Source organism: Glycine soja, chromosome 10 (assembly GCF_004193775.1).
Source record: "Glycine soja cultivar W05 chromosome 10, ASM419377v2, whole genome shotgun sequence".
NCBI classification, from domain to species: domain Eukaryota; kingdom Viridiplantae; phylum Streptophyta; class Magnoliopsida; order Fabales; family Fabaceae; genus Glycine; species Glycine soja.
The window spans coordinates 48,164,209-48,186,433 of record NC_041011.1 but is presented as its reverse complement, the minus strand read 5'-3'; the positions used below and the strand labels follow the sequence as shown (position 1 = coordinate 48,186,433).

Here is a 22,225-nt window from a genome sequence, read left to right as displayed (position 1 = left end):
TGATAGAGAAATAATTATTTTTTTCCCTTCCAAGGCAAATATACATGCCAAGTCCAATATATGCCCTTAACTTAAAAAAATAAAAAATAGAAACATCAAAAGGAAATGAACGCGAAAGTATCGTTTTCTTCTGAGAAGCTTCTACGAAAAAAGTCCCAAACGGTTAACGACGTACATTTGCCACGCGCGTCTCCGTGCTCAGGACTCTGATTCTCTGCGACGCCCCTAGCTTAACCTAACGTGTTCCTAGCTGCTGTTACAACGTCGTGTGTCAATTACACACTCTCTGATTTGCTCTATGACATTGATTTAGCCACGGCGTTTTTTTATTTTCGCCACGTCTTGCGAAATCCAACGCTTCGGATTTCACGTCCGCATGGAACGGCTGATGCAGACTCAAAACCGTATCATTCTCTTCTCTCGCTCGCTTCGTACCAATCACCACCCCAAACAGCTTCGGATTCATCTCCTCCACCGCATCCTCGCCGAAGCACCGCGCCGCCGCCCCCGCGGAATCACCGTCCGCTTGAACGTTAGCGTAATTCGACATGAGATTGAATATATTGTTGCAGAGCGATCTCATCTCCTCCAATTCCTTCGTTAACAGAATGTTCTCCTTCCTCAGCCGGTCGTTCTCATCCAACAGCTCCGCCGGCGACGAGTTAGACGAAATCACCTGCTCCTCCGCTGAGTTCGACGGCGACACGATCAGCTTCGCCGGCGGAATCGTAGATAGCGGCAGCGGAGATAGAACCGCCGCGGTCGTAGTCGCAGTCGCTCGGGTCGGCGGCGTTGCCGGGAGGATCTTCCGTCGCTGTATTTCGCAGAGGAGCCGCTTCTCGCCTCTTCGGAAATACTCGTTCGAGAACTCCCAGCGGTCAGGTACAACTTTTCTGAATCCCTACAAATTAACAAAAATTATAAAAAGTAAAAAAAGGAAAAAAGAAATTGATAGAGAAGATGATTGGATTACATAAGTGTTGAGTTGGCGAACGAAGCTGGAGAAGTTGTTGTGCTTGAAATATTTAGGAAGCAAATCCTTGGCGAAAGCGGTGGTGTTCCAGACGATGAAGGACGATCCAGAATCGTTCCACGAAATCACATGGTCGATGGTGTGATCGTCGACGAGTTGGAAGGTTTTGGTGAGAAACGGCGTCGGAATAGATCTCAGAGAGTCACCGCTGGTGGAAACGCCGTTGTGTTCGAGCGGCGGAGCCATGGAATATAAGTCTATTATAGTTCTAGAAGGTTCACGTGGAATGTGGAAATATATAAAGAGAAATAGCGGAGAGAATAGAATAAGGTTTTCTACGTTACCTCTTTTTTCTCGCGAAACTTCCTTCCCATGTGGGGTAGGTTTTCCACATTTGGGTAGTTACTTGCGTTAATTAATCAAGAAACTTCTACATTTCTTACTTTTTAATACTAATTAAAATCAGAAAATAAAGCGTTAAAATTTGTCTGCATCTATGTTTGGAAACCATGAAAATTGAAAAATATCTGCCATATATCTAGTGAATCTGAAAAGATTCCCGACAAAGGCAGCTATATAATCCATTTGTTTCATTTCAATATTTTTTTTTTATTTTTCTTAAACGTAAAATTAGCCACATAGCATTTAATAGCTGATATTTTTGGGGGTATTAAAATGAGTTCCTAACAATTCTCCGACAAGTTTCATAGAAGTTCCATCACCACACTTTGTCTTGGAAGAAAGTTCTGCTCATAAAGTTCTTGGGTATCATTATTAATTTCAAACAACATGTTGTGATCAGGTTTGATCTTCAAACACGTGTAAATATTATGTTTGGGTTCAGAAGAAAATTTCAATCAATAACATTTTTTTAATCCTTCCTTCCATAGGGCAACAATTAATATGTCAAATTTTGACACACATATATTAAATGACAAATTATTTTATACTGAAAATAAAAAATAAATAAAAGATCAAATTGTAATTTAAATCAATTTTATTTTTATCCTCATTAAATTATTCAAATGAAACATTTTTATTTTAAAATTTATTTAATAAATAATAATTTTTTTGTAAATACTAGCAAATTAAGTATGAAAATAAATTAAAACTTAGAATTAAATAATATTATCTACAAAACACTGGGTCTCCGTGTGTTTGCAGCTCTAAAGTTTATTTAAGAACTTTAGATCATTCAGAAAAAAAAAAAAACTTTAGATATAATAATTTGTTACACCTATGTCAAGAGTATTAGATTTTTTTTGAGTTTTGGTTTTTGATATTTTCTCTACTACTACCTGTTAGGTGGTGTAAATGTTTTATTGTTTATCCAGACTCGTGTGGTTATGGATTTGAGGGTGAGAATTGTTTTTTGTTTAATTATTAAAAAGGCCAAACTTTGATTTTTTTTTAGTTTATTTAGGTAAAAAGGACACACCTTAGACTTAAAAAAACTTATTTAGGGTAATATATATATATATATATATATATATATATATATATATATATATATAACACAATTATCTAGAACAAATATGTAACTATTACCAACGGACCTAGTTAGATGGATAAACTTTCTAACCTTTTTTTATAGAACTTATAACAAAATAAACTTTTAAATAGGTGTATTGACCAAAGTAATTTTTATTCAAGAGTCAAGTTGAGTCTTTTAAAGAGTTAAAGTTCTTTTTAGTACTGAACATCTAATAGAATTTTTTTTCTCTCCTACTAGACGTCTCTAGTACTAGAGAAGATATTTTCTCTTTAAAAAAGACACACGGTAAATAAATAGATTCATAAATCCAATTAGGAATTTTGTTTTTAACAAAGTTCAGACTTAGACTTATTAAAGCATGGAATCTATTTGCATCAATACTTAATTTGAAATTGTTATTTTCTTAAAACAGTTCAATTTTTATGCATAACATCATTAAATAATAAGAAAACACCATTTAAGTAATTTAAGCTATCTAGATTATTTACTCTGCTTAAATTAAAAATCCAAAAATAAAAATGGTCTTTCCTTTTAATTTTTCCTATCTCATCAAATTTTAAAGGAAATTCTTGATGGGAAAAAAGTACAAGCAATCTCTGCAAGAAAAAGAAACAGAGAAAGAAAGATAAACACAAACAATCAAGTCCTATACCAAAAATGGATGGTTGCGTGGTGTGGGATTTGAGAGAACTGGAGAAGTATTTTGTAACTGGCAAGTTGTTGCGTGCGAAGTAAGCATTTTTTTCATAAAAAAACTAATAATAATTAAGAGCTGAAACTTATATCTTGAAAGAAAATTGCTTGTGAAAGATCTTTACATAATTTCAATATTCTTGTGGATACTTCTTGCGTTCTCGGTTTCAAAGATTAATGGCGGGATCAAAATATCTTCATAGCAAGTATCTTCTTTTGTGATCAGATGAGCCAAACTCGCTAGGATGACAAGGAACACGCATTGCAAGGTCTTGTCTAACACAGCAATGTAGAAATAAATTTCAAATGAAAAAAAGAAGAGAAAAGTAGACTCATACATAAAAAGAAAGATAGATACACATATTTTGCTTAACCACGATATTAATATAAAATATTATCATTTTTGTTGATAGATAATCTCTATCATACAATTATTGGTAATCTTTAGTAGAATATTCATATCTAATCACATATTTTTCACGCGGAAAATTTGAATTTTGATATCTTATTTAAGAGTTACATTACTTACATGGATGAAAATATTTTTAAGAGTTGTTCACTCATTAACGAAAGTAAGTATTTTAAAAAAAATTCTTAAGATATCTGTCTGTTAGATCAAGTCATAAACTGCTGAATCTTTGGGAAATTACTCATTTTGTGACTTGTGAAGCAGGTGAGTAAATTACTGTTAGATCACCTCTTTGGTTTGTTTCTTTCCCAGCATCCGAAGGCCCAGGATCCTTCTTCTAATGTAAATGACTCACCTCTTCGGTTTGGTCTCCCACTTCAAATCCAAAATTTCAACATCAGCAACAGTTTCGAGACAACTAAATTTGCATTTATGTTCTTATCTTCGTTTGGAAGAATGACAAGCAAGCAATCCGAAGCATTGTAGTTACCGTTACCTGGTCTCATGACTTGTATGTAATAATCTCAGCAACAAAATTACGATAGGCTTTATCATGTTCTTATGTATATAGAAGATTAGAAATTATAGCATATTCCTTCAGAATTTAATTTTATAACTCCAACGTAATCATAATTCTTATATATCATTATGTACTTACACAATATCAAAACATTCATAAAATATTACAATTAATTTTTGAAATTATGAAGTTGTTGATATTGGAATGTATTACATGTGTTGATGTTACGGTTGGGTCAAGGTCCTGCACAGTGCACACTTTTCACGCTTTCGCATATTAGGTTAGGTCAGGTGGCCCATTTTGATCTGATAGTTAAAAAAAAAAAAAAAGTAAAATTTGCACTCACTTTTTTTTATCTATAGGATATAAAAGACACAAGAATCAAGAGGTTTTCAAATAACTTCTAGATCAGCTCAACCAACTACACCTCCTTGGTATATATGTTAACTTATTTTCAGTGTAAAATTTGCACTCACTAAATTATATATGTTAACTTATAAAATAAGGGTAAATCAAAAATAAAAATGCCACCTTATTTTCAAAATTTTATACAATACAATGAAAAACAACTTCATTATTTCATTTTCAATTTTTGCTTCTAACAGATTTTTTATCTCAAAAAACACATTTTGTTAATAATCTAAAAAAACACGTTCAGGAAGCAATTGTGTGGCTGTGTATAAAAATTATTTTTTATTGTTTTCCATTAAAATAAATTTTTCTTAAAATAAGATTTTATTATAAGTAAAAAAAATTAAAAATAAAATTTAAGAATTTCACACTAAATTTCAACACACTTTCTTTTGATACAAAAGTTTTGACCACAAATCTACCCTTCAAACCAACCTTTAACTAAAAACAATTTTACACAAGACCAAGATTATCCAAGATCAAATTTGCAAATGCTAATCCAAACACAGCTTTCAAACTTTTCCTGTGCACTACAAACATGCTCTCACATGCATGAGGTGATGTTAAACAACGATTAAGAAGTTCGGTGTGTATCTATGGGAATATCTACCTAATTTTGAAGCAATGAATATATTATTGTCAATAGATGGCTACATAAAATCAGTAAGAATCTTAGTTTCATATTAACCTATGATGTTCAGATTTCATACCTCCTATAGGCATATGCAAAGTATCAATTTCCACGAGTACAGTGAGTGCCCCTGATCAAAGATTAGGAAGAATGATAGAAATGTGCATATGCCAATACAATAGAAGTAGAAAGACGCCTAAAATCAAACAGAATATACTATCACTGAACAAGAAAATTATTTCTCACAAATCCCACAGGTACTCTTTCATCTGAGAGGCTGGCAAAGCAATTATTAAAAGCATTGCCATCGCAAAAGTGTCAATCTCAACATAAAGGTGCTTCCTACTCTTGAAAAGAGAAATTGGCTTATACATAATGGAAGCTAAAACTACTACAGATAAAAGCATTGTGGACCAACGGTTCAGTTTATCAAGTGAAAAAAACATGATAAATAAGATCAGCTAATTTATTCTTACTTCTCATGTTCTCACCTAATATGATCCATGTCTCAACCCATCTTGTATATACGCCAATACTATAACAAGTGAAGACAGTCTTAACCATAAATTTTAAATAATGTGTTAATTTCAGCATTTCATTGGTATCCAATACACAAGACAACAGCATTGCATCATTAGAAATGTGTACATGCACACTCCCAAAAATGTATATGTCATGCTCTTTACATTGACATATGATTAATTTGGTATGTATCTGCAACGAGTAAATTAGTATTTTGCTTTTTATCTTCAAACACTTAAATGAACAAGAGTTTAAATATATTACAACCAGAATTCCGATTGTCATACATCATTTCAGATTCATATACAGGTGTTATGTGGAGAAAATAAGGCTCATGCTGTAGTTTCTAGACATAGTAAATGTAGTGAAGCTCTTATTGGGGGAGAGAAAAGGATATAGCAAATTCAAGCCAAGCTGCATTTCTAGTCAAAGTACAAAACATTTATGAACAGAAAGCATATTCCAAAGACCTCAAAATGTTAACATTTCTAGTCTCTGTTTACAACTGGACGTTCTTATGGCAGAGAATGATGAGCCAATAAATTTACGCCAAGGCATAACTGTGATTTATTTCTGCATTTATTTAACTCGATTCCAAAACTAAATATAATGTCACATGCACTTTAGTGACTTTACATTTCATAACTATACATAAATGCACCACAATTACACCAAATTAAAAGTACAACTGACAGTAAGCATAGATCTTGAAATACTAAAGGGAGTTTGAAATTATTTTAACATACAATACTTGTACTTTGTTTCATCATTTTATGTTCATACACTGTCATCATGGAGAGAAAGAAAGAAAGCACCTGACGGTACAAATATAACAATGATACAATAATGTTACCATTAGGCAGAAAAAACAATTAAAAAAATGTTTATATTCCAGCTAGAGTATGAAGCACAAACAAAAAAACAAAAGGTCAAAAGGATGATGAACAAACATAATACTCAAAGGTAAAATACACAGATGGCTAATCCAGTGCTAGACTTTACCATTGCATAGAATGATATATGTCAAGATGTTTCAGCTGTAGATATACCTCTAATTTACAAACTACAACACATGTAAGTCTGCATGATATTTTGAAAGGAATGTGAACTTTCATATGACTTTGGCCTTTCTATAGTCAGTTTATTGTGTATGGTTCTTATGCCAAAAGCAACATACAACACAGTTGTACTTGAAAATCTGATATCTCCTAAAGAATGAAACCGTGCCAACTAACCTGCAAAACTTCTGTTACAAGTCCAACACTCCTCCCAAAATGAAAGTATTCAAATTACAACAAAAGGCTCACCAAAGGCCCAATAAAATCGCACTCAGGAAAAACAAAGGCTCAATCAAGAAACATACAAAACACAATGGCGATGTAGCATAAGGATCACCGAAGAGAACAGTGCCCAGAGAAAGGTTACCCACCAAGCCAAAAACAAAGCCACTTCCTTGAAGAAAGCAAAGCCGGGCAGTAAATCATTCAACACAGTAAAACTTCCAAAGGAAACAGCATTATCAATCTGAGACAATCCAAGAAAGAGAAGCACCAGCACAGGAGGGCCGAGGAATTGCAAAACCACAAGGCACAAGTAGTGATTATGCAGAAACATCTTCGCCCTACTGTAATCCAAGTCAGGAACCTTGCTAGCATGAAGCCTTTGGTACCAAGACAACAAAGCTTCATTCAGATACATCTGCAGGTTAGGCCTCAAAGCCACGATCTGCAACAAACCAGACCCCAACAAGCACCACTTCCTAAAGCTACCAAAATCAGAAGCCAGGAACCCCACATTCCCAACCAATTTCTCGGCATTACCAAATCCACTCTTTGCCACACCATTTCCCTTATTTACAAAAATCTCAGCCAAGGGGGTGATCCACAACAAAGCTACAACTATAACAAGCATCTGATTTGCATAAAGAATCGCACGGGTAAACCACCCGCAAGTTATCATTGACAAATTGCAACGAATCTGATCAGTCCCAAGCCAAAAGCAACGTGCACTTCTAGAAGCAGGAATGAACAAAAAGCCAGCAAGGCAACCCATCAATGCAGCAATGAAAAACCTCCAAAACCCATCAAGCGGAACCCCAAAACGAAACTCCAAAACCAAAGCCACACCCTCGGGAACAAACAAAAGCCCTGAGAAGAACCCCAAAACCCCAAAAATAACACTCAAGTGCTTCTCCGATCTCCTGGACGCGGATCTCTCGAAGGTGGTCTTGGCGAGAAGCGAGCCCCACGAGTAAAGACTCAAAATTGATACGAGAAAGGGAACGAAAACGCCGTTGGCGAAGAACCCACGATTGTCGGGGGAATCGAGAAAGGTGTGGAGGAGAAGGGTGAAAAGGGCAGCAAAGGAGAGAGTGAAAGCGACGCAGAACTGATCGATGAAGAGACGGGACTGGAGGTGGGCGTGGTCGAGCGTGATTCTGAAAATCTGAGCATTGTTTTCGTCGAAATCGGACTTGTTGTTGTTGTTGTTGGACTTGTTCCGCTTTTTTATTTCGGCGGCGGTTTTGGAAGACAAGGGTTGGTAGCCGTCGATGCTGCCGGGGCGGCGGATGGCGGCTCTGAGGCCATTGCTGGATTGGGGTTGGGAGTCGGGGTGGATGTAGGTCTGGAGGCCGTGGAGGAAGAGGAGTGGGATCTTGAAGAAAGCAAAGGTGAAAGCGAGGATTAGGGTTAGGGATGTGTGGAGCAATGGGTTCTTGTACAACAACACCAACTCCAGCATCGTCGTCACTCACTTGCTCTTGCTCCTTCTTCTTCTCTAACTCACTCTTGTTAATGTAAGATGCTACAGTACAGCTCCCAGGTTTTTATTTATTGAATAAGACATTAGTTTATTATGCCCCGACATTTACTAGTTTCGTTACTTTATACGAGGAAGTTTACTACTACTCTACTAGCTAAAACAAAATTATTCAATTCCAAAAAAAATGAAATTTAATAACAGATATATTATTGATATAAGAGTGTAATATAATTTATTGATATATGTTAACAAAAAACTTAATAAATTTTTATTTATTACACTCTATATTAAGTTACACCGGTCTTACTCACCTCTAGAGCTTATATTTGGGCCACAAAAAGTGACCCAGCTCAAGTTATTAGGAAGTGTGTAATCAGTTACTATTTCTATTCCCCTCAAGAGGTTACTTTTTTTTTTTTTGTGAACACTCCCCCTTATTACTAATAATACACTCTCTCTTTCAGTTATATTTTATTTTTTTCCCTAAACTATCCTCTCAAATACGCTCCTCCTCCTTTCTTTATCCCTTACATATAAGTTTGTTCTGAAGAAAAAAAAGAACTCCCCCACTCCAAACCAACTTTCAAAATTATGTGTTGATAATGAAAATTGATGAACCAATGATGAAGTCACACAACTTAGCAGATTTTTTAGAAGCAATCAACCACAAAATTTGTTTTTTCAACCATAAAATCTGCAAAAAAGGAGCGAGTGAAGGGGAGGGTGTATTTCTTATAGAAGAGATTGGATGGAGAAAGGTTAGGGCAGTGCACTAACTAGGGTAGTTTGGGAAAAAATTAAAAAACAATGGGAAAGAGGAGTGTGTAAGTAAAAATGGGGTGGAAATAGTAAATTCTAGTGTGTAATTGCCGAGCATTATAGACTCCTAGGTAATTGGGCAGTGGGCATTGACATGCAGACCGAAATGGACAGCAAATGAGTAGCATTTAAATAGAAAAAAAACTTTTATTAAACAAATGTTTGATTAAATTGTTTATCAAAACGAATTCAAGTAGATATGTATGAAATAATTATGATATTTATCTTCTTCGTAAATTTACTCTGTCAATTATTATTATTATATACATAAATAAGCATAAAAAATAATAATTTAATATGATTAAGATATATGTTCTTACTAGTCCTGATAATAATGTACGAAATATATCTAAAGAAAGAATATTAAAACAATTAATTAAAAAATTGAAAAGAATGATAATTTGACTATTTTTTATATGCATAAATAGAAGTTTCAATTATGCAAATTGTTTAACTAACTAAACTAATTTTCTTTGGTCGATAATTTTACTGTTTAAATTATATATTCTAATTTATAGTATTAAAATATACTAGTATTTGTTTTACAAGCATAGTTTCAGCCGAGGGGACAATCCAATAATTCTTGCACATGGAATGGAGTTCCAATTTCAAAATCACACTGATGACTTGATTATTATTTATATATGTTTAAAAATTTAAATTATGAATTGATTTATTTTAATTGGTCACCATCCAATTGAAACCTATATAAATAGACACTATGATTTTCTTTAATAGGCAATAGACCCTTAACCCTTTGAATAAAGGAGCATTAAACTACACAGTTAGCTGCGCAGTGCATTTAAGCTCTATATTGACTTTACCTTCTTATGTTTGAATACCATTTTCTCTGTGAATTCGTTTGGTTTATAATATAGAATTTTTACGTCGTATCATATATATTTAATGCAAAACTTTATATTTTAAGATTAGTATGAGTGCATGTTATGATCATATTTAATAAATAAAATAAACTTTATTAAAATTTTAAAACAAACGAACACTTCCGTCCCTTTTATATCTTCACTTTTTGGTATATATTTTGCTCCTAACATTTTTGGTGACTTAACTATTATTATAAGAAGATGGAATATCTAGAATGAAGGACGAAATAAATCCACATTGGAAGGTCTTTTTTTTGGTTTAATTATTTTTTAATCTCTATAGCTAATAAGTGAACTATTTAATTTTTAAAGTTTATATTTTAATTTCAAAAAATTTATGTGGTTATTATTTTTTTAAACTCTAATAAATTTTATGGGTAGAGATCTTTTAAAATGAATATATATATATATATAAAGCTTAACCCTTGGTCACTGTCATAAAGTACTTTCGAGATCCAGAACCTACAATGAAAGGAGCGTGATTGGGTTCCTAGATCTGGTGGTCTCTATTTCTACTATGGAGAGATGAAGGTGGCCTGGTTTCAACGGTGGTGATGTCGTATGCGGCGGCAGAAACAAGGGTCCTCTGCGCTGCCAGTACACAATAGCATTTCAAACCCAGATCTGAATTAATGCACAACAAAACAAAATCCCAGATTCGAAATAGAAACGCTCAACAAAAATGAGAGAGAGGTTTTGTTTTCTGTTGTTATTCTAATTTGACATTTAAAAAGACATTGCAATAAAATTAAAACTACAATTTTCATTAATTATTAAATGATTATCATAAATGCTACTCTGAAGAAGATTGGGAGTTTCGAGTCCATGATGTACTCAGGAAACTTAAGCGATCGAGATCCCCTGATGTGAGTAGAATAGTCACTGTGAAGCATTTTTTAGGGTTTTAATTGTCAGAATAACCACCACAGAATATAATTTAATAATAATAAAATTTATCTCATTTCATTACTTGACCCTAATATTTAATGACAAAGACTAAAATCATTCACTTATCAAGATATGAAAAACTTATTTAAAAGTAAAAGTAAAAATTCAGGAAAAATTCAGAGATAAAAATATAATTAATCCTAAAATAAACAACTTTTTTTTTCATCTAGTTTCCGTCTCATATCTTTCTCTTCCTTTGTTATCATTACACTATAACATTTGTCACTTACTCTATATTTTTTTTCTCCTTTAATTTCTGATCTCAAATCACAACAACCCCAAAATAAGGTTTGGGTTTTCCTAAAATAAAAGGTCAGCGAATGTAAGAAAAGGGCTTCACTTCAAAGGGCGAGCAATGATGTAAAGTTGGTGCGGGTGGCCTCACATTGAATTTCCAAATGAAGAAAAGTGCATACAGTGTATTGCCAAACTTGGATTTGAAAGAATTAGCCCACCAACTACCTCTATCATGGGCAAAAGATTGATAATCCTATGACGTACTATATATTGATTGATACCTTCTACGCGTTGATTGACATTTTAATGATTTAACATAATAAACATCATATCATTTTTTTTTGTACAAGAATCAAATCATATACGCAACTAAGAAAATATCACAAAAAGTTGCTTTATCTAGTCTTCGCCTATTATTCTACGTACCCAGGCCACCATCATATAATCTTCGTGAGATCTTACCTAGAACTTGCATAAAATATCTTCCATTTAATCCCTACTAAAGTTTGCTAAAAAAACGTACGCAGCACTTTAATGTAACGTCAAAAAATAAAAATCATCAACCATCTATAGTTTAGCTAGGTAGATGCATAATGGACATAGATGCACAATAGTATCTTGTTATCGAAATAATACTTTATTCAAATTCTTGCTCTTACTGCACACTCTTGCAAGCTTCTTTCGAAAGGAGAAAACCGTTTAATAAACAATACCAACTAAATATAAGAAGCACTAAAAAATAAAAATAAAAAATAGCAGAAAAAATGAAAAGAAAATGAGTGACCAAACATTGCCGCGATACAAGATATTGATTTGGACCAAAAGAAAAATACCAGATAAACGTTGAGAAGAAGTTAAAATAACAAAAAAATTAGAAAGCAAAGAGAGAGAAAGAGAGACGGGAAGAAAATTGGTAATAAAAAGAAAAAAGAAAATCCATGAATCTTTCTTTGCTGGCAGATTCCAAAGGGGTACCCTAAACATACATCAGTTCTCAATCGGTTCTTTATCATCCCCTCCTTGACCGCAAGCAGCACTTTCTATTCCCTTTTCTAGTTTTGAGCCGTCCTGTGGGGACATACGTAAATCACCCGTTACTCCCTATATATGCCAACTTAATAGTCATATTTGGATTAATCGGCAGAAAATCATTTATTTAAATTATACAGCTTTAAACTTATCCCTTTTAATTCTTATAATTAATAAATGAATTTTTTAATTTATAAAGTTTATATTTTAATTTTTAAAAGTATTTATCGTTAAAAAAATTTAACTTATGAAATTAAAAAAATTTAACCACGTAAATCTTTTGAAAATTAAAATATAAACTATTGGATAATTAAACCAATTATATATTATGAAGGCGTATGAAATGTGAAGGGACAAATCATGCCCACAGAATAATCAGTCCAATTAATCAATATGTAAAAAAAAATCATCATTTTAAGCCATTTTTTCGGTGTAAAATAAACAACGTGGGACCATTATCAATGTGTAATTGGATTCATTAATAAACAATTTCATTAAAATGCATGACAATGTATGAGTTACATTTTGAGTTCGTATTTCAAATTTAATTTGTTGAAATCAAAATATGAGCTGTCTCATTTATGCTTAAGGACTTCAATTCCAGTACTGCACGAATTGTATTAATTTTCCCCGTACCATATAACACAAAACATCTCTTATAAAGGGAAAAAATATGTTATTTTTGCGTAGAGAAAATATTTTTTTTCCAAATATACAGGAACTGAAAAGACAAAGCGCCCCCACATTAGCAAAATATCACCCTACGTTGTGTAAAAGTAGTGGAATTAAATGAAATTGATAAGGGCCAACAAATAGGGAGAGCAAACAAAACGTGCATTAAATTCCCCCGCATTAGAATGGAGGAAAACGGCAAGAAACTCATGCAAAGTGCAAACTAGGTTGTTCCTATTCTTCAGAAACAGACACTTAGAACTACACAAACTCACCTGCTCCTCCGCTGGTGATGAATTCTGCACCTTATTTTTTGATGATGATCTCCTCTTCGTTCTTCTGCCCCTACTACCACCCATTGAATCTGTCACAAAATAAAAAATAAGAAAAGTGAGAAAGATTAATGAATGTCAAATTTGAAGTACGTGAAGATATTTGTGAATTTGTGATGAGGATTGACCATTGAGGAATATAAAAAAGAAGGAAAGGAAAAAAATAAAATCAAATACTTTATGCAGAAATATCTAAAGGGTATATTCCGTATTTTGGACGAATTACGATGTACGTGTTGTTTGGTCAAACAGAGTTATGTGTCAGCGACACGCCACCTTAGTCGAGTCAAAGACTAATGATAATAGTATATGAAATGTGCAGCCAAACGCTGTGCTATGATTCATTGCCACCTGGTGAAGGAGACAGAGAGAAGTGCGTGGTGGTGGGGTACCTGCGGTTGCTTGTTTCTTGGGCTTGGAATCCAAGGTGGATTCGGAGGTGTCGGGAAGGTAACGGTCGAGGCGGAGGGGTGAAACGACGGCGTAGTGGTGGAGCATTGTGCGGACGAAGGAGGCTTCCATGGTGTTGAGGTAGTGAAGATGCTTCTCATCTGTCCAAAGCGACGGCGTTTGGGTGTCGGGGGTGGACTCCATTGAGGGTGAGAGAGAAGAGAAAGAAAAGGGTGCTATGATGGGAATATGGATATATGGTGCCTTTATTAGCTGCCCATCTGTTTTACTTTTTATTTAAAATCAAAATATCTCCATACTTTCTTAATCATCTACCCATCAATTCACCAACCTCCCACCCCCAAAACTAAATCATATTTAAACTCAAATGAAATCTTCAACATTAATCTCTCTGGGTCTGTTTCTTTCGAAGGGGTTAAAAATTATAGGAAAGAAATATAAAATAACCATATTCTTTTCCATTGTTTAGTTGAAAAAGAAAATCAAAGAGACTAGTTTACTCTTACAAATAAAAAATTAACTTTTTTTATTTATACAAGATACATTCATTTTAATATTACCTTGTTCAATCAAGGATCCAGATATATTTACATAAAGTTTTTGTTTTTATTTGCGTCCTATTGTTTTATATTGCGATATATATATATATATATATATATTATATTGCGATGTACTGTAAGGTTTTATTATAATAAAACACCTTTTCTATTTTTGTCGGAAAAAAAATAGTACTGTGCACATTTGTTTATTTGTTATACTTTTGACTGGGTCACTAACCTGAACCATTGTTCTTAAGCTACAAATGCCGCCGCAAAGGTGTCAAATGGGATAAATTTAATTGTCCGTAAAACTGTAAAAGCAAGCATTGCCCTAATAACATTTTGGTTCTCTTTTATTCAATCCAAAAATTTATTAATTAGATATGGACTGAGCAATGGTGAGCTTTGTACATGACAGTACATTCTAAAACTTTGTATAAAGATAAATTTTTAAGAGTTTAACGTGTATGTAATTATAAATCATTGAATTATTTTAAAAATTAATAAATTTTTTATATATAATGGATTGTAATTAAATGATTTTATAATTTTTTATATTATTAATATATAATTATTTTTCTTTAATTTAAATTGATATGAATGATGTGTCGAATAGTTTTATATTAATATAAAATATTATAGACATAATTTATATGAAAAAACTTTCAATTTAATGATAATTTTGTGATAAAATTATTTTATTTAAAAATAGTAAATGATACAGTAACTAACGTATTTTTATCAGTGTATTTGGATGTGTTTCCTCTCTATTTCTTAATATAGGGTCGGAAATTATGGTGGTCTCAACTAATACGAATGCAGAGCTCCTAGCAATTTATCAACGCTTGTGTTACGTGAAGGCAATAGGATAGCCGATTTTCTTGCTAAGTTAGGGAATTCTTCTCATGAGACTCTTATTCAACGACCCTCTTGAACTTAAGGGGTAGTTTCTTTCTTTGCTTTTTTCTCTGTCCTGATTTCCCATTGATAAAAAAAACATATAGGATCCCAAATGAGACCAATCCAGTCGGGATGAACCCAACTTGAATTAATAAAAATTTGTTCAACTTGTAACTTGGCTCAGTTACTTGTTTTTTTTTTAATTTATTTTTGTTAAGTATTTTTATATAGTAGATACTCTTATTTAAAATACAATCAAATCCTAAATTTTATGTCTCGATAAAAATTCAAAATCACAATTTAATATTGTGACAGATTAACCTCTTTGATCAGATCAACTTTCATTGATATGGTTGGTAGCAATGGTATGGTAGGACAATTATTTGGTCAGAAAAACAATATTTCACTAACTTAAACATCCCAATAAATTTTATAACGTCTATAACGTGACATTTATTGACCTCCGAAAGGAACGTGTAATTGATGAAGATTTTTCCAGATATTTTTATAATTTTAATGAAATTGACAGAAATAAATAATTGTTTTTTTAATAAAGTAAATCAAGGAACTACGAGGTGAAATAATTGAAACAAATATCTAAAATGGGGGTTAAAAAATAAGGTACGAAAGAGATGTGAAGAAGCTTGGTTGTTTTATTCGATGTGACTTTTTATTATTCCTAGTTGATTTATCGTATAATTTATCAGTGTTACGTTGTATCTAAATTCTTCGATACGTAATAAAACAACACACAATAACACTATGTGTAACATCCCAATTTTTCGTAAATAAATTTAAAAAGTTCTTTAGTAATAAATAAATAAATAAATGAATATAGAGCAAATAATAGGCTGAGTAGCCTAAGTATAAATAGTTATGTTAAATCAGCTGCCTCCTTTTGGTCTCATTTTCGTTTTTCCCCTTCTCCTCTCAAAATCCTTTCTTTTTCCCGCAGCCCACCAAACCAGTCTCAGAAAAATGACGATCTCGAACCCGTTCACCGTTGGATCGTCGTGAAATTTGAGTATCATGTTCGAAACACAATTCCGAGCATTCTCACCGTTGGGAATTTCAATATCATGTCTGAAATGAGAGAAAAACCCTTCGCATTGTAGCCTTTTTCTTTCCCGCAGAAACCCAGAGCTGTCTTGGTAAAACTACGATCCCGGTTTCGTTAACCGTTGGATTATTGTGAAATTTGGATATGTTGTTCGAAATTCAATACCGCACGCTTCCACCGTTGGGATTTGCGAGATAATATTCGTGGAGGGAGAAAAAGGAATCGTAAGAAGACAGTACAAGTGGAGGTTTCAATCTCTTCTCCGTCTCTCTGACGTTTGGGAATTCTATCGGAGCAGTCGGATGAATAATTGAAAGAATTTTCGGGAACCGCTAGAAATGTTGCTATCGCTGGCTGAAGACACGTGAGCCCGCTTAGAGGTAAGGGATGAGTTATTCACAGTTGGGGATTAGTGAGAACATGTGTAGGGATCCTTAGAGGATTAAATTGGGATTTTATTTTGGGATGTTTGTTAAATTGCAATTTTTTCTTTATGATTATAAATAAAATATTGATGTCCTGATGAAAATTGCTTAATAAATTGTGCTCTTGATATTGTATATTTGGACCTATGATTTGGATATGATTGTGTAATATTATTTGAGAGGTTTTAGTACTCATGTTGTGATAGTCTTTTATATAAATTGTTATATTGAGGACATGAAATGATAATTCAAATTGTGAGTATGTGATGAATTGTAGAATAACATGTTGCTTTGAGATTATAATATTGTTATTGAGATTGAGTATAAGTATAAAGTTGAACATGTGTTAATTTGTGAGATACGTGTAAACATGTGATGGTGGATTGTGACACTATGAGATGTGAAATTGTGAATGAGTTCTAGTTGTGGATAAGTGTGTAGTTAACACTTGATGTGAAATTACTTGTGTTGTAAGCTATGAATTGTACAATACCCGACCAGCGTTATCTTGAGAAAAGCGTTGATGCGCAGTGTTAAAGAGAAAATGTAGGTTTCCTATTTAGGAACCAGTGTTAAATCGTAGCGCAATTGTGTTGAACGTGTTTAAAACACGAGTGTAAGGTCGTGGGTATTGTATAATTCATGAGCAGTGTCTGCATGTAAAAAAAAACATTATTTTAGGGGTTGGACCTGAATCAGGAGGGAGAGGCCCTGACGGACTCTTCGGAGTGTAGACCTTGGGGGTCACCGGGTTTGAGTGCTCCTTTAAGCCTATGCTGATCTCATATGGTTGGAGCATTCTCGCAAAACATCGTGACCCTGACTGGTCTCCCTATGATCTTACTTAGTGAGAGTGACCTGACAAACCCATTGTGTGGTGTGTCTTGTTGTGTACTCCTAAGCGCCCCAGGGTGGTTTTTCACTGACATGGTACCACATTGCATATAGAATTGAGTCTTAGCATAATTATTGCATATGCTTGTTAATTGATGTTTTATTATATCTTGATCGAAGTGTGGGATTCTTGTGTAATGTGATTGATAATTGAAAAGTGAATTTTAAATGACGAAGTGGTGAAGTTACGTGAGTTATGTTTAAGCAAGTGGTATCTCATTTATATAATATGTATATTTAATTGTCTTGTTTCTCTATTAGCTAGGAATGTGATAACTCACTCTCTGTGTGTTGTTGTGTTTGGATCCTGTGATGATCTTGAACTTGTGTTCGGGGGAGTAGACATGGCAACACAACCCGCACCCGTCGGGTTCCACCCGCCCCCGCCCCGATTTTAACGGGGAAAAGCCGAATTAACTGGGTCTGGGTGCGGGTGCGGGGAAAACCCGTGGTTTTAATGCGGGGCCGGGGCCGGGGTCGGGGGGTAGTCACACCCGCCCCGCACCCACCCCCGCCCCGCACCCGTATACGCGAATTTACCAAATTACCCTTATTTTACCCTTAAATTAGCAAGTATATATGGAGAAGGATCCTGAAAAGTGAAAACCTAATTTCCTTCATCACTCATCAGCCTCCTCTGCGTGCGTTGCTTCCTCCTTCTTCACTGTTCACCAAATCGTAGCCCTCTGCTCAGCCCTCTGCGTTGCTTCCTCCTTCATCACTCATCAGCCTCCTCTGCGTTGCTTCTTCCTTGTTGTTCGGTGCAGGTCCGTTTCTTTCTCTCTCCAATTTAATTGCTTTAATTTTAATGGAATTTCAGAGTCAACTTGTTTCTCCCTTCTCCGCCGTCCACCGTCGCTATTGATTCTCCTCCGATTACACTGTGCTTTTTTTGTTAAACTGTAAAAACTTGACTTCACTTCTCTGCATCTCTTCAACCACAACTACAATAGATCCATTTTTTTTTAAATAATTATGAAGGGATAGAAAATATATCAAGAGGATCTTATATGTGTTGAGCTAGCTTACCGTCTTCCTGTTCAGTTTTTGATTGTGAGAAGTTTTGTACTTGATAACTTTATTTACTTAGCTGAAATGAAAACGCAACGGCGAGGCAAGTGACTTTTTCGAAGAGAAGAAGAGGATTAATCAAAAAGGCTGAAGAACTCTCAGTTTTGTGTGATGCTGATGTTGCTCTCATCATTTTCTCTTCTACTGGCAAGCTCTTTGAATACTCTAACTTAAGGTCTTTCTTTCTCTCATGAATGAAAATTAGAGTTAGAACAATGTATTTTTTGGTACTTTTAATTTTTATATTCTTAAAGTTTATGTGTGCATCAATGGAAGCAGACTATAAAAGATGAAAGGAAGTCTATAAATACATTTTCAGAAATAATGAAAACAATGTTTTGATATTTATTAAATTTCTAAAAATGCTAGATCTTTTTTCAAAAAATGGAGAAAATATTGATCTACATTCTCTTATGCTTATTAAAAGTGAAAACAAACACAGGAAACATTTTTTTTTGTTTTTGAGAAAACAAACACAGAAAACATGAAAAGTAGACAAACTCCTATGTTGTGCATTTGTTTAGAACTTTTTTTTTCAACTTTTATTTCAGCTAACATTAATTAGAGTCCCTTTTCCTGTGTTAACAAGACATGGTTGTATGTAATCTTGTGACGGAGTGTCATGTTCTTTTTACTAGTGCTGAGATTTTCAATTGTAATTTTCTGAAGTTGTTTGATTAAGTATCTAAGATAACTACTTATCTTAGCATCATTGTGCAAAGTGATGAGATTGACATTTTGAATCTAAGTTATTTACTATCTTTTGCTGCTGCCTGTCCTGTCTTAGTGTGTACAGTTTAGCCAAATAAAAAACTTATTATGTGCAATTAGTTTGAAGAGTTGGGTTCTTCCTTCAATGCAATCAATGTTTAATTTGTGACCTGTTTGATTGCTCTAACAGTAGCTTGTATAGAATTTTATAATTTATGTTAGTAAGTTAAGAATTACCATGAAAAGCCTTATAATATAACTGGACTCTTACTATTATGTTACTATTAAAGATCTTTTTTTCGAAGAAGCTTACTATTATAGGTCTTAACACTTTCAAATGCTTCAGATCTTATTATTTAACAAATAAACTTTGCATTATTGATATAATTCATAGTATTATGAAATTGAAAGTAAGCATACTCAAACAAATATGATGAATTTGTCTAACATCGGAATATGATTAATTTGATTGCTTGTGTTTGTGTTTTATCACTTTATTTATATGTTCCATTTCCATTCTCAACCCTTATTGTTTTATCTTTTTGGTCATCCATTACAGGGGATAGTATTATAAGCATAGAGACTAGTGATTAGTATTTAAACTTGAGCCAACAATTTAAAGGTGAGTATTACCAAGGTCTACATTATTGTTTAAGCATATTTCAACTGTCCCTTTTTCCTTTTTTTACTTGCTCAATGTTGATATTGCTGTAATATTCCTATCATTTCTTGCTTCATTAGGAATTATTGAAATGTGACTCTAATAGATTTTTTATGAATTATTGGTTTTAGATGGCAAATGAAGGTACCTCTCAACCACAATGTCCACTCATTTCTCAAGGAAGTACACATCATCCAACTCTAAATGGACAAGAAAGTTCACATCAACCAACTCCAAATGGACAAGAAAGTTCACATCAACCAACTCCAAATGAAAGTGCTAACCCGTCAATTGTTGCTCCTACTCCCACAACAACCGATACTATGGAGGTTGATAGTGCAGCAACACAAAACCGTCCAAAAAGGCGTAGAAGTGAAGTTTGGGATCATTTTGAAAAGATCATTGTTTATGGAAAAGTTAAGGCTAGATGTAATTATTGCAAGAAAGATCTTGGTGGATCATCAAATGACGGGACATCACACTTAAAAGGACATTTATTGATTTGTCCTCACAAGAAGATTTTGGAAGGTAAAACGGATAAAGGACAGACATTTCTTACTGCTAAAACTTTGCAAGGTAAACAAGAGTTGGGTACTTGGAGTTATAATGTTGAAAATGTTAGGAAAGAGCTTGCACATGCAATTATTTTGCATGAATATCCACTTTCGATTGTGGATCATATTGGTTTTAGAAGATACTCAGCTTCTCTTCAACCATTATTTCAAGTCCCTTGTAGAAATACTATAAAAAAGGAGATACTCAAAGTGTACGAATGTGAGAGATCATCATTGTTGAAGTTGATAGAAAGGCTTGAAGGAAGAGTGGCCATTACTTCTGACATGTGGACTTCGAGCAATCAAAAAAGAGGGTATATGGCTGTGACTGCTCATTACATTGATGGAAATTGGACTTTGCATAGTCAGATTTTGAGGTAATTATATTTTCTTCAAAAAATAGTTTACTTATGTGAATGTATGTATGTTCTTGAAAATTTAAGTTTCATTAGTACTCTGTTGCATGCATTAATGTAAATGGTTTATTAACTTTCTTATTTAAGTTTCATTAATATTATAGTGAATCTTATTATGTTAGGTTTATTTATGTTCCTGCACCTCATACAAGTGAAAGACTTAGTGATGTGTTGGTTGAATGTTTGATGGATTGGAACATTGATAAAAAATTGTCTACTATCACTTTGGACAATTGTAGCACAAATGATGCAATGGTTGAAAAAATTAAGGCTAGGCTGAAACCAGATTCACTATTAAGGGATGGGGCCTTACTTCATATGCGTTGTTGCGCACATATACTAAATTTGATTGTAAAAGATGGCTTAGAAGTTGTGAAAGATGGGGTAGAGAGGATCCGGGATAGTGTTGCATTTTGGACTGCAACACCTAAAAGGAAGGAATATTTTGAGTCGACAGCGAATCAGTTGAAAATCTCTTGCACCAAGAAATTGGCTTTAGATTGTCCGACTAGATGGAATTCCACTTACAAGATGCTTGAAGTTGCCATTTTGTATGAAGATGTATTTAATCGATTAGCACTTCGGAGAAATGGGTACACTTGTTTGCCAACAAGTTCACAATGGAAATTTGCAAAAGATATTTGTGAAAAATTGAAATTGTTCAACTCTATCACTGAAGTGTTTTCTGGCACTAAGTATCCAACTGCCAATGAATACTTTCCTAAGATTTGTGAGATCAAAGAAGCAATACTTGAGTGGATTGAATCCTCTGATGAATTGATAAAAAAAATGGCCGAGAACATGTTGGTAAAGTTTGATAAGTATTGGAGTGTGATTCATGAAATAATGGGTGTCGCTGCTGTTTTGGATCCTAGGTACAAAACTGATTTGCTTGAATATTATTATGCAATCTTCTATGGAAATGATGCTGATCATCAAGTTAAGTCAATCCGACAATTGTGTTATGACTTGCTTTATGATTATCAATTGAGAATGAACAATGATTCTAGTGGTCATTCTCAAATATTGGAAGCTAATGTTGGTAATGTTGGCAGTGATGGTTTGAAAAAATTTGATTTGTTTGTGATTAAGAAAAAAAGAGCTAGAACTTCATATGTTAGAACAGAGTTGGATGTTTATTTGGATGAGGAAGTTTTACCAAGAAGTCCAAATTTTGATATTTTATTGTGGTGGAAGTTGAATGGTGTCAAGTATCCAACACTTCAAGCAATTGCAAGAGATGTG

General features: G+C 33.7%; 3 protein-coding genes across 9 annotated transcripts; all 3 read right to left on the bottom strand.

Moving 5' to 3' along the window:
• Nucleotides 1-1,292, bottom strand: LOC114369879 (heat stress transcription factor B-2a-like). Its single transcript, XM_028327147.1, has 2 exons — nucleotides 974-1,292; nucleotides 1-901 (listed from the first exon to the last, which is right to left on the bottom strand). Exons 1-2 carry the CDS (start codon nucleotides 1,217-1,219, stop codon nucleotides 272-274), a joined length of 876 nt encoding a protein of 291 aa, XP_028182948.1. The 5' UTR covers nucleotides 1,220-1,292; the 3' UTR covers nucleotides 1-271.
• A 5,291-nt stretch (nucleotides 1,293-6,583) lies between these two features.
• LOC114372577 lies at nucleotides 6,584-8,499 on the bottom strand. The gene has a single exon (XM_028330217.1). It carries the CDS (start codon nucleotides 8,394-8,396, stop codon nucleotides 7,005-7,007), a length of 1,392 nt encoding a protein of 463 aa, XP_028186018.1. The 5' UTR covers nucleotides 8,397-8,499; the 3' UTR covers nucleotides 6,584-7,004.
• Nucleotides 8,500-10,553: 2,054 nt separating this feature from the next.
• Nucleotides 10,554-14,106, bottom strand: LOC114370384. 7 transcript variants are annotated; one of them, XM_028327710.1, is made up of 3 exons: nucleotides 13,731-14,095; nucleotides 13,282-13,370; nucleotides 10,554-10,711 (listed from the first exon to the last, which is right to left on the bottom strand). In XM_028327710.1, the coding sequence occupies exons 1-3, from the start codon at nucleotides 13,930-13,932 to the stop codon at nucleotides 10,583-10,585; spliced, it is 420 nt and encodes a 139-aa protein (XP_028183511.1). In that variant the 5' UTR covers nucleotides 13,933-14,095; the 3' UTR covers nucleotides 10,554-10,582. The 7 variants fall into 7 exon arrangements, with proteins under 7 accessions (XP_028183511.1, XP_028183513.1, XP_028183516.1 ...); XM_028327712.1 differs by having other exon boundaries at nucleotides 10,591-10,711; nucleotides 13,690-14,106; XM_028327715.1 differs by lacking the exon at nucleotides 10,554-10,711 and adding an exon at nucleotides 11,906-12,406 and having other exon boundaries at nucleotides 13,690-14,102.
• Nucleotides 14,107-22,225: the final 8,119 nt, after the last annotated feature.

Bases quoted from the DNA above. Each gene is read 5' to 3' on its own strand.
- LOC114370384 (XM_028327709.1), bottom strand. From the start codon at position 13,932: ATGGAGTCCACCCCCGACACCCAAACGCCGTCGCTTTGGACAGATGAG. The intron at 13,371-13,730 runs GTACCCCACCAC...ATTTTGTGACAG, and splicing joins CAAGAAACAAGCAACCGCAG to ATTCAATGGGTGGTAGTAGG.
- LOC114372577 (XM_028330217.1), bottom strand. From the start codon at position 8,396: ATGCTGGAGTTGGTGTTGTTGTACAAGAACCCATTGCTCCACACATCC.
- LOC114369879 (XM_028327147.1), bottom strand. From the start codon at position 1,219: ATGGCTCCGCCGCTCGAACACAACGGCGTTTCCACCAGCGGTGACTCT. The intron at 902-973 runs GTAATCCAATCA...GTTAATTTGTAG, and splicing joins TTCGCCAACTCAACACTTAT to GGATTCAGAAAAGTTGTACC.